Genomic DNA, 15,197 nt, shown 5'->3' on the forward strand with positions numbered 1-15,197 from the left:
TGAAAGTAACGTGCCCAACACTGGTCTTACCTGGCTCAGCTGCCCCACTGCCTTTGCTAGTACCTGCTGCATCATCCGAATTTTTTTTTTTTAATATTTATGCAGTGAGCCCCTGAGTCTCTTGGTTTCTTCCTCTCTTTTTCTCTTTTCTTTTCTGTGCTCCTGACTTGTGCATGTTGGCAAATGGCACGCACGCTGATTGTCGAAGCGCTATGATCGAATGATGTCGTTTTTTTCCCCTTAATCAAAGAGTCAGACCAAACCATTTTTGCATTAGGGGTGGTAGGGGGTTCTTGACGCCTTTTTCAAAGACAATAAAGGCAAAAGATCTAGAAATCATTTATTGAATGCAAATATAGCACATTTCTCCCCCAAATCAACACATTTTGAAATGAAATAAAATAAAATAATCGCAACTTCATGAGAGGCCAGTTCTGCCCCCCCCATTCCTGGGCCCGGGACAACATACCCATTTGTCCCCCTCTGTCGGTGGGCCTGGCAGTAGGTATGAATGACCTGTGGTATCTCTCCTTCTTACACCGTGGGTGTAGCAGTCTACTACTAAAAGAGCTGCTTAAAACCCCCACAGCCTCATGTAGGGGGTGAGAGGGATTATCCATGATTGAGGTCAGCTTGGCTAACATCCTCCTCTCACCCACCACCTCAATGGAGTCCAGAGGACAGTCCAAGACTGAGCCAGCCCTTCTGACCAGTTTATTAAGTTTCTTCCTGTCCCTCTTTGAACTTCCACAGCCCCAGCAGACCACAGTGTAGAAAATCGCTGATGCTACCACAGAGTCATAAAAAGTCCTAAGCAGTGTCCTGCACACACCAAAAGACCTCGGTCTTCTCAAGAGGTGGAGATGACTTTGGCCCTTCTTGTACAGGACATCTCTGTTGTTAGTCCAGTCCAGTTTGTTGTCGAGGTGAACACCCAGGTATTTGTACTCCTCCACGATCTCAATGTCCAAACCCTGGATGTTCACTGGTGCAATTTGAGGAACCGTCCTTCTGAAATCGATCACCACCTCCTTTGTCTTGCTGGCGTTGATGCGCAGGTGGTTCAGTTCGCACCAGGTGACAAAGTTGGTGATGACCTCTCTGTACTCCAGATCGTCCCCCTCTGACACACGTCCAACGATGGCTGTATCATCTGAGAACTTCTGGAGGTGGCAGCTGTCCGTGTTGTAGCTGAAGTCAGATGTGTAAAGTACAAAGAGGAAAGGAGAGAGCACTGTACCCTGTGGAGCCCCTGTGCTGCAGACTACCACATCAGACACACAGTCGCGGAGCCTCACATACTGCGGTCTGTTAATGAGGTAGTCGATGATCCATGCAGCCAGGTGGCGGTCGACACCAGCTCCCTCCAGCTTCCCCCTAAGCAGTGATGGCTGGATTGTGTTGAAAGTAGGGATGGCGAAAACTAAAAAAAAATCTTGACCGACCACCGAGCCTCATTAGCCGGTTAAAGTCGGTTAACCTATGAGTTTAAAATTCTAGAATTGGAATTATTAGAATCTATTCTAAATCTAACCGCAAGCATCCGCACATTCAGTCCCAGTCACTGCCCTCCACTTACATTACCTTTTCTACAGCGCAAAACATTTAGTCAAACTCGGCACTGATGTCGAAGGGTTTGTATTGGAGCGGAGGACAAATGGCTTCAGCTTAGAGACATCGTGAGAAGCGTGAAATCCCCCCTCGACCCCTCCTCCTTGTCCTTCTCCACCCGGGTCTATGTCTGCGGCCGTGTCAGCAAGGGGCACGCACTTTTAAGTTGCAACTTGGCATTAAAAATATCAGTGTGAACATGTTCTCAATAAATTGTCATTTTCTAAGCGGCAAGCTTTAGCTCAGTCACTACCGGTGCTTGCATTGAGTAGCCTATTGAAAACAATCCTATCATACACTTGTCCCATCTTAACTTTTCATTGAAGATAGGACATTTTAGCGATACGGCCCCTGGTGTTTACAGTTAACTGCAGTAGGCTGTGTGTTGATATTGCATACTGCTACGGAATAGGCACTTTTCTTTGAAGTGAGCCACAGAGACCTCATACTGCAATTGTTTTCCAGCTACTGATATTACGGTTACATGGCTGCTAATTGTGCACAGCCATTGGGAATGGGATAGCTGGAGCTGAGCTGATTAGCCGCTAAGCTAATATAGCAACTGTCTGATGCTAAGTAACATCAGTGAGTAACCAGGTTTTAGTTCAGATCTTGTGTATTATTATTACGTTGACATTAATATTCACCAGACTAATCAACCATTGACTTAATTCATGCGCCATGTTCTTGTTTCTTTGATAGTCAAGAATTTCCTTGATGTTACGTACCTGGTTAACATCGTAGTAAAATGTAATCCAACACAGACTTTTCTTTCGCTGAGTGGCAGCTGTCTTCAACTGGGGCGGGAGGGCGGGACATGAGTGGGTGTTTCTGATTTGTCAGCTGTCGTCCTTACACCGCATGGCATGCCCCAAGCGTTTACAACACAGAATTCCAGGTTCTCCGCTCCAAAATCGGCAGCTTCAAAACGATTGATTTTTTTTTTAACCGACAACCAAAAAAAAATTAACCGGTTGACGTTGATTCGGTCAACCATCGGTCAAACGGTCATCGGTTAACATCCCTAGTTGAAAGCACTGGAGAAGTCAAAGAACATGATTCTCACAGTGCTCCCAGTGCCCTCCAGGTGCAAAAGTGACCAGTGTAGCAGGTAAATGACAGCGTCATCCACACCAATGCCTGGTCGATATGCGAACTGCAGGGGGTCCATCTCGCTGTTCACCAAGTGTCGGAGGTGGGAGAGAACAATCCTCTCCATGATCTTCATTAGGTGAGATGTTAAAGCTACTGGCCGAAAGTGGTTGAGCTCCCTGGGGTGCGCAGTCTTGGGAACTGGAACCACACATGATGATGTTTTCCACAGAAGTGGAACTTTCTGCAGACTGAGGCTCAGGTTGAAAATGTACAGAAGAATTCCACAGAGCTGATCTGCACAGTCCTTAAGCAGTCTGGAGTTGATACCATCAGGGCCAGCAGCTTTCCTTGTCTTGATCCTCCTCAGCTCCTTCAACACCTGATCAGCTGTTATGGAGAGGCGAGGGGTGTAGCTGAGGTGTGAGTCCTGTAGAGTGAGGTCGGGGGTGGAGTGTGTGGATTGGTCTGGCAGGGATCGGAGGGGGGTGATGTGGTGTGAGGAGAGAGCTGTTGGTGTCAGAGGTATTATGGGGGGGGGTGATATCACAGACTGGTCAGGACTATGGTGAGTGGGGGAGGGTGGGGTGGCACAGTCAAATCTGTTGAAAAGGAGATTCAATTTATTTGCCCAGTCTTGGCCCCCAGATACAGGGCCCCTCCCACTGTCCTTTGTGTGGCCAAAGATGGTTTTCAGGCCTCTCCATACCTCTCTGGTGTTGCTCCCCTTGAGGTGCTCCTCCAGCTTCCTCCTGTAGCTGTCCTTGCCTCTCCTTATCCCCCTCTTCAGCTCCCTCTGCACTCTCCTCATCTCCTCCTTGTTGCCAGATTTAAAAACCCTCTTCTTCTCGTTTAATAGGGCCTTTAGTTCAGAGGTCACCCAGGGTTTATTGTTGGGAAAACACTGTACGTTCCTGACTGGCACAGTGTTTTCAACATAGAAATTAATGTAATCTGTGATGCAGGTTGTCAGGCTATCAATGTCATCCCCGTGAGGTTCACACAACACATCCCAGTCCGTGGTGTCAAAGCAGTCCCTCAGTGCCATACTGGTCTCCTCAGACCAGCTCCTTACATACCTCTTGGTGGGTGGTTGTTTATTCACCATAGGTGTGTATGTAGGGGACAAGTGAACCAGATTGTGGTCAGAACGGCCCAGCGGGGGGAGGGGTGATGAACTATATGCGTCCTTGGTGTTCACATAAATTAAATCCAAAGTTCTCTTGTCTCTGGTGTGGCATTTCACATACTGAGTGAAGGTTGGGAGAGTGGAGGACAGGGAAGCATGATTGAAGTCACCGGAGATTAGTAGCAGGGACTGGGGGTGCGATGTCTGAAGCTTTGACACTGTAGTGTGTAACAGCTCACAGGCTGCAGCAGCATCGGCCGCTGGAGGGATGTACACAGTTATCGCGATAATGTGCGAGAATTCCCTCGGGAGGTAATATGGCCGAATGCTAACCGCTAGCAGTTCAGTGTTTTTACTGCAATACTGCTCCTTTACCCTGATGTGGCCCGGGTTACACCATCTGTCATTCACAAACTTTGCTATACCCCCTCCTTTCCTCTTACCGCGCTCCTTGGCTTTCCTGTCCGCTCTCACGAGTTGAAAACCATCCAGAGTGACGTGTGAGTCAGGTGAGAGTTCGTTCAGCCAAGTCTCTGTGAAGCACATAAGGCTACACTCCTGGTACTCCCTCTGCAGCCTGGTTAGCTCATCCATCTTATTAGGGAGAGATCTTGCGTTTCCCATGATGACAGACGGTATACATGGTTTATACCGTCTTTTCTTCTCCTGGCACTTCATTCCAGCTCTGCATCCCCTTCTCCTTCTCCTTAATTCCGCGGGGATCACTGGTCTTTCCACGGGGAGTACCTTGATGTTGTGCAGTGCTAACAGCTGCTCCTGAGTGTAAACAATGGAGCCGTGGCTGAAAAGGTCCGCTGATGCCGATTTAACTAGCCCCAGAAAGAAAAAGAGAAAAATACAAATGCACAGTCTCACGAGTAGTACATCCCAAGGTGCACACTTCTGACTGAGACTAGTGCTGAAAGAAACACAAAAAAAGTACAAAAACATTAGCCTGGGCCCGCCCATCCTAAGCGTGACGCAACATGAGGGCCTGTTGCGAGCTTAGGCAGCTGGGCCATAGAAGGTTCACGCTGCATGCTGCACGCTACACGCGTGTAAAGAAAAGTGGACAAACGTAGCATGACTTGCTCTGGGCCATAGAACGGCGTTCACGTTGCACGCTGCACGCGTGAAGCAAGAAATGAACATGCACACTTTTTTCTAGGCGTGAAGATGGAAATTCCAGTCAATGCATGCGGTCACCGCCGCGCCAGCCAATCAGAACGGGTCTAGGGAGATAACTCTATGCTTTCAGGGGAAAACTTCAGAAAAAATATAATTGAATGGTATAATTGAAAAATAGTTCTTCATCGGGATTGTCAAGCAGATTATAGAATGTTCGGTGAAATTCACCACGGGTTTCTCTCAGAAGGAAGTGTTCTCGGCTCCAAATTCTGTTCCTTTTTCTCTTCCTCTGTCTCAGTAAAAGCAGAATGAGGCAATCGTCGTCATCCGAAGAGTCCATATTGTTGGTTACTCGGTCAAAGTAGAACAGACGCAACACGTGAACATCCAAGCATGAAGTTTAATGGCCCAGGGTCCGGTTCTTCACGTGAACGTGTAGCGTGCAGCATGCAGCGTGCAGCGTGAACCTTCTATGGCCCAGCTGCCTTGGTCTGGCCAGGCAAGCTATCTACAGTTCTTCCAAGCTCCCGAAAAATCGGGAACCAATCAACTTTGAGCATCTCCAATGGCCCTGGGTAGAGGCGTGTTCAAGGCAGTGACGTAGTAGAACTGCGACCGGAAGCCATAAATTGTTTACAGAATCTATGCTGGAAGCGCTTCATTCACGCTTCCGCATCTATTACGCATAGATGCTGTATTGAAAGCATTCAACGGGAAGTTCTCATTGAAAACGGAGCAAAGAGCAGCCCTGGAGGTATTTATTGAAAGGAAGGACGTTTTCGCCTTGCTCCCGACCGGCTTCGGTAAGAGTTTAATCTACCAGTTAGCCCCGTCGCGTCGCATACGTCAGAGGAAAGAGTGATGTGATTGGTTTAAGCTTCGTCACAGCCTTTTCTGGCTTCGACCAGTAGCAAACTGAGGCATTTCAGGGAGGCGGGTCAACCACGGGCTCTGGGAAACGGTTGGGCTTAATATCTTGGCCAGACCAATAGCTCGGAGAGCTTTGAAGTCGCGTTAGCCAGACTACAAAAACATACCAAAACACGCTCGGAGCTACTGCAACGAGCTGCCACTCTTGCGGCGCCATCTTGCATATTAGAGTATGCAATTATATATTTTTTTAAATCGCTTGACAGCCCTAGTGAAAATGTTAAGCAGTCGTGTTCTACAGGCTGTTTCAGTTTTATTGTTTCCAAGTTCATGCAAGCTGAATGAAACGAGGCTGTGGGCCTGGAGTTTGACCCCATGTGCCATAACACTTCCTTCTGATTATCTTCTCTTTCTGGACTGTTCAGTCAGCGTGCTTTGAGGCAGTTAGGTTTCCACTCTATAACTCTGTGCTCTGTGGGCTACGACCTCTGGTGCTGCCACCTAGTGTGTAAGAAGAGGTAGAGCTCATAAAGAATATATTATGAGCTCTATATATTATATTATATAAAGAATATATTATGAGTCACTGCAGAGTGAAAGCCGTTGTTACACATTCCTTTATCCAGTCCAGATCATCATCAGCATTTTGATATTTATCAGTTTGTGATACTTTAATTCGGTCCTAATGCTGCTACAATACTTTCACTAAACATTTTAGAGTAATTAATATCAATAACTGCACAGTTCAGTGTTTCACAGTGTCACATGCAGGATAAGGCAGAAAGTGCATCTGGATGTGACACTAAGAGTAATTGCTAACAAGATAATTAAAACAGCCAGTAATAATTAATAATAACCAGTGTAAATGGTGTATATAAAGAACTGTCTACGATGTTGTACAGTAAACTCCAGATGAAGAGATCAGACTCACCAGAACCCAGCTGTGTCTCCATGAAGAGTGATCAGTCTATGGATCATCCTTGGCATTTTAAACATGGAAACCCCTCATCTGTACACAGGTAACATCCCATAATTCTCATAGTCACAGTTAAAGTCTGTGCTACACTGTCATTAGCAGCTATTTTTGATTGAATATATATTATAGTATCTCTCATTCTACTGTACAGTTTTTATGATATAATAGTTTCTTAGTCTGTAGTAATTCAGCAAGACTTGCAGAAAATGCTTTTGAGGAGTGTAAATATTTATGAAGGTCAAAATGTTTTCCAGGTAATGCCTTAAATATGCTCCAGCAAGAAATGCTCATATCATCAAAAAACAATATGGAATTACAACTGCTACTACGACCACTAGTACTACTAAAAAAATAAAATAATAATAATAATTATTATTATTATTATTATTATTATAAAACATAGAGATCACTGTTACTTGGCCGTGTCTCCATGAAAAGCGATGTGTCTGAGTGTTTCTGTAAAATATAATAGAAAATGGAAACCCTTTATATGAACACAATGACTATTTACCATAAATCACATCACTGACATTACAGTATTTATTAATAATAATGAAAATCTGCATTTTCCTCAACCTGAACTCCCACCTCCCAAAAACATGTCAGTAGGTCGACTGATCACTAAATTGCCCCTAAAATGATGGACTGGTGGATCATCCAGGGTGGAGTATAATTCTGGATCCAGTTACAGGTTTTATACCTCTGAACATTTCTGGCCGGCTTTCTGAAAAATACACACCTGATTTTGTATCCATTTAAAACACATTATCTGTTCATTCTGCATGATGGAGTGATATTCTGTTCCATCCCTAATGACCATATAGGAAAGAAAATCTAGAAAAACTCAAATTAGAACCAGGGCAGATATTTTTTTTTCTCCAGTTTCACAATATTTTTGTCGTGTTGTATTCAACACTGTGCTCTCTAAATGTTAATGCACTCATAAAGAATTATTGTAGTAAAATTAGGGCTAAAGTTTAGATTGTAGGATTAAAGTGATGAAAGTTATTGTCTTTAACAGCAACAATTTTTGTTCCCAGTGATTTACAGAAGACAGGACACGGAATAGAAAAGATATTCATCACAGATACAGGGTAAGATCAAACCCAACCCCATGACTGTGACACTGACGCACTGGTATTATAAACCTCTCTGCTGTTATTTCATAGAGACTGATTAGATTATAGAAAACATACAGGAGAATAAAACAAACGCACATTGAGAACATCATAAAGAACTCTCTGTGGAATCCAGTCAGAAACAATGTGATCTTAAACCGTAATAATTGGAGCCCATGTCTCACCATGTCTTCCTACTTCACCCTGTCACACAGACACGCCCCAGAATCTGCTGCTGGAAATGAAGTCCAGAAAAAGTTCAGATTAAACCTGGTGAAGTTTCAGTGTTTAAATGGAGTGATAATAAAGCAGGAAAACCGAGTGCTCCTGAATGAGATCTACACAGAGCTCTACATCACAGAGGGAGACAGTGGAGATGTCAATAAAGAACATGAGGTGAGGCAGATCGAGGCAGCGTCCAGGAGAAAAACAACAAAGGAAACACCAATCAAATGCAACGACATCTTTAAGCCCTTATCTGAAGAAGACGAACCCATCAGAACTGTAGTGACGAAGGGAGTGGCTGGTATCGGAAAAACAGTCTCTGTGCAGAAGTTCATTGTGGACTGGGCTGAAGGGAAAGCAAATCAGGACGTCCCCCACATATTTCCACTTCCTTTCAGAGAGCTGAATCTGATGAAGGACCAGAAACTGAGTCTGATGGAGCTCCTTCATGTCCGTTTCAAGGAAACTAAAGAAACAGAAATGTCCAGGTTGGAAAAGGTTCTGTTCATTTTTGATGGATTGGACGAGTGTCGTTTCCCTCTGGATTTCCAGAACACCGTGAGAGTGTGTGATGTAACTGAATCAGCATCAGTGCATGTGCTGCTGATAAACCTGATCAAAGGGAATCTGCTTCCCTCTGCTCTCATCTGGGTCACCTCCCGACCAGCAGCAGCTGATCAAATCCCCTCTGAGTACGTCCATCGAGTCACAGAGGTACGAGGGTTCAGTGACCCCCAGAAGGAGGAGTACTTCAGGAAGAGGGTCAGTGATCAGAGCCTGGCCGAGAACATCATCACACACCTGAAGTCATTAAGAAGCCTCTACATCATGTGTCACATCCCAGTCTTCTGCTGGATCTCAGCCGCTGTCCTTGAGAGAATGTTGGGTGAAGCAGAGAGTGGAGAGATCCCCAAGACTCTGACTCAAATGTACACACACTTCCTCATCATTCAGACAAACATCATCAGAGGAAAGTACTCAAAGAAGCAGGAGAGTGATGAAGAAATGCTTCTCAAACTGGGAAAACTGGCTTTTGAGCAGCTGAAGAAAGGCAACCTGATCTTCTATGAGGAAGACCTGAGAGAGTGTGGCATTGATGTGACAGAAGCTGCAGTGTACTCAGGTGTGTGTACACAGATCTTCAGAGAGGAGGTTGGGCTTCACCAGAGTAAAGTGTACTGCTTTGTTCACCTGAGCATTCAGGAGCATCTCGCAGCTCTGTATGTGCATCTGACCTTCATGAAGGAAAAGAGAAATGTTTTTGTTCCGAGTCGATCCAAGACAAATTCACATGTACACAAAAGTGCTATAGATCAGACCTTAAAAAGTCAGACTGGACATCTGGATCTGTTCCTCCGCTTTCTTCTGGGTCTCTCACTGGAGTCCAATCAGAAACTCTTACATGCCTTAGTAACACAGACAGGAAGTAGCTCCCAGAGCAAAGAGGAAACAGTTCAGTACATTAAGAAGAAGATTAGTGGAGCTCTTCCTGCAGAAAAATCCATCAATCTGTTCCACTGTCTGAATGAACTGGGTGACGATTCTCTAGTGGAGGAAATCCAACCCTATCTGAAATCTGGAAAACAAAGTAAACTCTCTGCTTCACAGTGGTCTGCTCTGGCGTTTGTGTTACTGACTTCAGCACAGGAGCTGGAGGAGTTTGACCTGAGTAAATATACCAGTACAGGGAAGATACCAGAGTGGGTTCTTGTGAGGATGATACCTGTGATTGCAGCATCCAGAAAAGCAATGTAAGTAAAGCTGAATAGAACTGTTCTACTGTTCCACTGTTAGAAAGAGAGAAACTTAAAGCACTTTCACAAATCTGCACTTTGGGACAAAATCCACAACTCCATTACTCGAGTGAAAGTAAAGATCCTCCTGGTCAAATGTTACTGCAGTACAAGCAGGCCTCAACGTTAACTTTTGACACAAAAAATTTCCTTTTGCCCTCAACTTTTGCGGTATTTCGGCAAGTTTTCAAGTACACGGTTCAAGGCAATGCTGGTATGTTTTCTCGGGGTATAATTGAGTTATTTACACACAAGTACATGTTTTTTTAAAAAAAAAAATATTTTTAAAAACATTTCTGCAACAGAAGGACAAGACGAGCCCTGAAAACCTGAAACATAAGTCAGTATAAGAGATATTTATCTCTGGGATAATTCACTATGTAAATGATATATTTACTGTAGAGGGTGTGGTTTATTATTTCAGACACAAAAGCATGTCTTTACATTCACTGAAATGTACTTATCACTAGCCTTTTTACACTGTGTGTGTGTACGTCCTGAAGTTAACCTGGGAAACCGTAGAGGGCGCCAGCGATCACTCATAGTGATGAAGAGCACAAATGCACACGCGCGAAGCGAGCCAATCAGAATCACCGTTACACATCGGGAAGAAAAAAACAAAACGGCGATCACAGGGGAGGCGCGGATGCTGGTTAATACATCTTGTTTTTTGTAACATACTCGCTCGAAAATCATTTTTGTGCTTAAAGAAGCCGACCATAGCTGTGCCCGAACGGGCCTAACTCGCTAAAATATTTCTGCCTGAGCGTCTTGGTCAGATTTCTCAGTTCAGATTTAATTTGATTTATTCGGTAAATAATGAAAAACATATATGAAAGACATAAAGAACCAGGGTAACACACGAAAGTGAAAACACTTATTTCCAGTGTGGTCCTAGGAATCTGATAACTATCATGGATACATTACTATAAAAAAAAAAAATTCTACAAAGAATAAAACTAAAAATAAATGAGTGTTATTTTCCTGGTGTACGAGTTGATTAAAAAGACAAAATTTAACTGCAGACTTGAAATTAAAGATGGAAACGGCAGACAGCTAACTAGACTTACAAACAACACATTTCCAAAAATGAATGGAAATAATCAAACACAACTTTCTGCGGATAGTTTATTTGCAGTATTTATAAATGTAATTACGCAGACACTGGGCCTATAAAACCATCTGGAGTTTGCAGCAATACAAAAAAAAAAAAACCTTTCCTGTTATTCTGAACTGATGAAAGATTTTATTCAAGTGGAGAAAACAGAAATAATGTAAATTTATTACGTGTTAATTTTTTTATTTTATAGATGGATAGATTAAGGTAAAGATTACATGCAAGTATACTAATGTACAATTAAATTAAATACATGAAACTAAACCAAGTGCACAAACTGTAAAACACTTATTTCCATTGTGGTCCTGGGAAAAGGTTCAGGATGGCGCTATGTTGATTGTTTTACTCCTGGATTTAAGTGGGTTATCAATACTAAATTTGTACAAATGGCACCAAGTAGAATAAAAAAACTTTAACGGCACAAAAAACCCATAAATTTCCAGCTAAACATGGATATAAAAGGCAAGATACAAGAGTATTATAATGCACCCAAGAGTAGCACCGTGTAGTTGAGCACCACAAAAGGATCACATCAAGAAACTTATCGCAGAACATGCAGAAGGCAAAACGCAGACCTGTTAAATTAAACTGACCAGAATAATTTAAAACCGCCCACTCTGCGCTGTTATAAGGCAGTTAAATAAACACCTCCTTACTTTGTGCTTAAAACTAGAGAGAGACTGGATTGACCGGATGCTGGTTGGCTGATCATTCCACGACTTGATGGCATTGAACACACAAGTTTTTTGACCATGGCTGCCAGACTCGGGTATTGCCAGAGAGTATCGACTAAACCTAGTGTAAGGAGTTTGGATATCTGTCACTCTGGTTATGTCATGCTGCAAGTATGAAGGTGAAGGGTCATTCAGGACAGGCCTTTCAATACGTAATTTGGGCTACACCCTGTATTTCTGAGTCTGGGCTTTTTCCGTTGTGATACAGGGTAATTTGGGCTTTTCTGCACACGCAAAGTGCTGTTTTCCCAGGGCTCTGTGTTTAAACCTGCTGCTGCTTTTACGAATAAATAAAGAAATCTATGAATGTTGTTTTTACCTTTATTGCAAAATGTCTACAGCATTAATCCCTCTTGATGTACATGACAAAAATAATTAGAATACAGTTAGTTAGTATTTAAAAGATGTGTTGGGGCCTGAGGAGAGCCTGGAGGAGAGGAGCCTGGGAATGAAAAAGCAAGTTCTGCACTGTTGCCATCAAAGAGACGAACCTGTAGCAGACCTGCGACACAAAAGGTTTTTCAGTCACATCACAAGAATTGGCCGTGCAATTCACAGTCTGTAGTCACGTAAAAGAACTTGGTTTAAATGAAAGGCCAGTGTCTAAGGCCATCATCAACAAGAGGACCAAGCGCCAAGTCACTGATTCCACCCACACTTACACAACTGTGTGTATTTAAGATGCAAGCTGTGTCTTAAATACACAGTTGTGTCCTGAATAGCTCTCTTATTCAGTCTTTTACCTGATGTACCTAATGTGGAAATCCCACTCTGGTCATTGGTACGTGAGTCTCGCTCTTCCACAAAATCATGGCGTGCTAATCGCCGTTGATGGAGAATTCGTGCTCTGCGCGAGGCTTCCAGCTAGTTCGACGAACCCGGAACAACATGGGAATGGTGTGGATTTCATGTCAATTACGAGAAGTACATGATAATTCTCGCTAATTTCGGTGTTTTTAAAGAAGAAAGTCAAGACATTGGGTTTTATGTAGCCAACTTTTTATTTAATCAACATTTCATTTTTTTACTTTGGGTAGCACATTTCGGGTGCTTGACCTTAATTTGGGCGTCTTTTTAATTTGGACGCCTACGACGTTCTCTGTCGCAGGTTTCATGTAATTGAAAGACCTGCAGGACTTTACACAGATGAGTTACACCAGAATACCATACCCTTTGCTCAACAGGTAACCGCCCAACCTTTCTAAAGTCAGATACAGAGAGGTGTGCTCGTGGATCCAAGCCAAGGATGAAGCGTATTGGCTCATTTTGAGAAATCTGAAGGCTGTGTTTTGATTTCCTGGTCAAGCCAAAAAACCAGGAGCAGGAGGCATAGTCAAAGTGACGCTGCACTAAAGCTGAAGCTAAAGTGTGCTGTGCACTTTGACTGAGAAAGCGTGCTTGTCTGTAGAGGAATTTTAGGTGAGAATTTGCAAGCTGTACAATTTTCTTGCCTGTAATTTCTCCATTAAGAGTTTGGTCCACGGCACACCCCAAGTAGTTGACGGAGTCTATTTCAGCTCTGTTACATGAAATGTTTAGTTGAGACCTTTTTACTAATTTTTCTCTTGGTGCCAAACAAAATCGATCCAGTTTTGCCAAGATGCAATGGAAGTTTATTGAGAACCAACCACTGATTAATCTTTTCCAAATTCCCACTAACTGATTTTCAATGTACTCCATTGATCTGCCTGAAACCAATAAAGCTGAATCGTCAGCATACAACCAAAGCTTACAAGCCACCGCTCTCTGCATGTCATTAACATAGATCAAGAAAAGCAGGGCCCCCAAATTTGAACTCTGCAGAACCCCACAGACAATGTCTCGGAGGAGAATGAACACCATTAACTATGAGACCGGCCTGTCAAATATGACTGAAACAACTTAATAAATGCACCATTCAGACCAATAGCTTGCAGTTTCATCAGTAAGATCTCATGATTGACAATGTCGAAGGCCTTTTGCAAATCCAATAACACCATTCCAGTGTAATTTCCTGAGTCCATCTGCTTCCGAATATAATCGGTCAAGTGGATGAGACGGGTATCAGAAGAGAAAGATGGTCGAAAACCAGATTGATATTCATAACAAACTCTTTTGTTGGAGATGGTCATATAACTGGTTATAACTGTCTCTCTCTTGAACCTTTGACACCACAGGGAGGATGGAGACTGGTCTATAGTTGCCAATCCCAGTTTTACTATTCTTTTTGTACAGAGGTGCACCCCATTTTTGTTTTGTTGTTTTTCTAATATCCTGACATCTTCATAAATTTTAATTTTTTGTTCCTTTGACCTTCTCGCAGCTTTTGTTCTTCTCCATGCTATAGCGCTTTTTTACTTATTTACTTACTTACTTACTTAGTCAGACAGGGAGAGACAACGCACAGAGTGTAAGGGGAAGAACATGTCCAGTCTGTAAATCACTGGCACCAGGAACAAATAAGGAGCACCTGGGAACGAACACACAAAACACACACAAAAACCACACTGTTGGCCAAGGAGCTCATCATGAGTAGCTCCATAAAACTCCTTCAGCACTGGGCTGTGATCATTTCAGTTGCTCACTAATTAGAGAACAAATCAAATGTCTGATCTGTTCAGATAAATATGACTCTGCCTCGAACTCTGCCTGCTTCATCTAAACCTGACTTTTGAAACTCTTTCCTTTCTCCTCTTATAAATATTTTAGATCAGACTCTTATTTTCCGATTTCGTGATCAGATTTGATGTTGCGTGTTTATCCCATATGTCAGTGATGACGTGCGCAGCAGAAAACTCAAATCTGAACAGCTCGAACTGTGAATTACTGTTACAGCATTTCAGTGTGTTGTCGACTCGGAGTTTGTACTTTTGTCATTTATGAAAATGAAATGGTGCAGTGAAAGATTTGAAGACCTGTTTAATCATTTGTGTGAGTTTATTATGTATTATTTTATTTCCTTCAGTATCAGATGTGATGCAATTGAAGGGAGAAGCGCTGAAGCTCTGGTCTCAGTGCTCAACTCAGAAACCTCCAGGCTGAGAGAACTGCGTCTGACTGTGAAGACACTGGATCTGACTGGGAATAAACTAGAAGACTCAGGAGTGAAGCGTCTCTGTGCTCTACTGGAGAATCCTCACTGTAAAGTGGAGACACTGGTGTAAGATCATCTCTCTGAGAGTCACAATAACTCACTAAAGCAGCAGTTAATAGTTGTATACAGTGTTGTTTATCAATTAAAATTTTCTGTAAAAGTAAAACATGTGGCGGCACGGTGGTGTAGTGGTTAGCGCTGTCGCCTCACAGCAAGAAGGTCCTGGGTTCGAGCCCCGGGGCCGGCGAGGGCCTTTCTGTGCGGAGTTTGCATGTTCTCCCCGTGTCCGCGTGGGTTTCCTCTGGGTGCTCCGGTTTCCCCCACAGTCCAA

The 15,197-nt window shown here is 43.3% G+C and overlaps 1 protein-coding gene across 25 annotated transcripts in view; it reads left to right on the forward strand.

The window, feature by feature from the left end:
• LOC132870726 (protein NLRC5-like) overlaps positions 1-15,197 on the forward strand; it is a 930,547-nt gene that overhangs the window by 522,151 nt on the left and 393,199 nt on the right. For all 25 annotated transcript variants that reach the window (XM_060904521.1, XM_060904530.1, XM_060904519.1 and 22 more), the window contains one exon: positions 14,738-14,932. In XM_060904521.1, the coding sequence (XP_060760504.1) occupies positions 14,738-14,932 (195 nt within the window). The remainder of the gene's footprint in view (positions 1-14,737; positions 14,933-15,197) is intronic.

This window comes from Neoarius graeffei, chromosome 22 (genome assembly GCF_027579695.1).
Source record: "Neoarius graeffei isolate fNeoGra1 chromosome 22, fNeoGra1.pri, whole genome shotgun sequence".
Classification (NCBI taxonomy): Eukaryota; Metazoa; Chordata; class Actinopteri; order Siluriformes; family Ariidae; genus Neoarius; species Neoarius graeffei.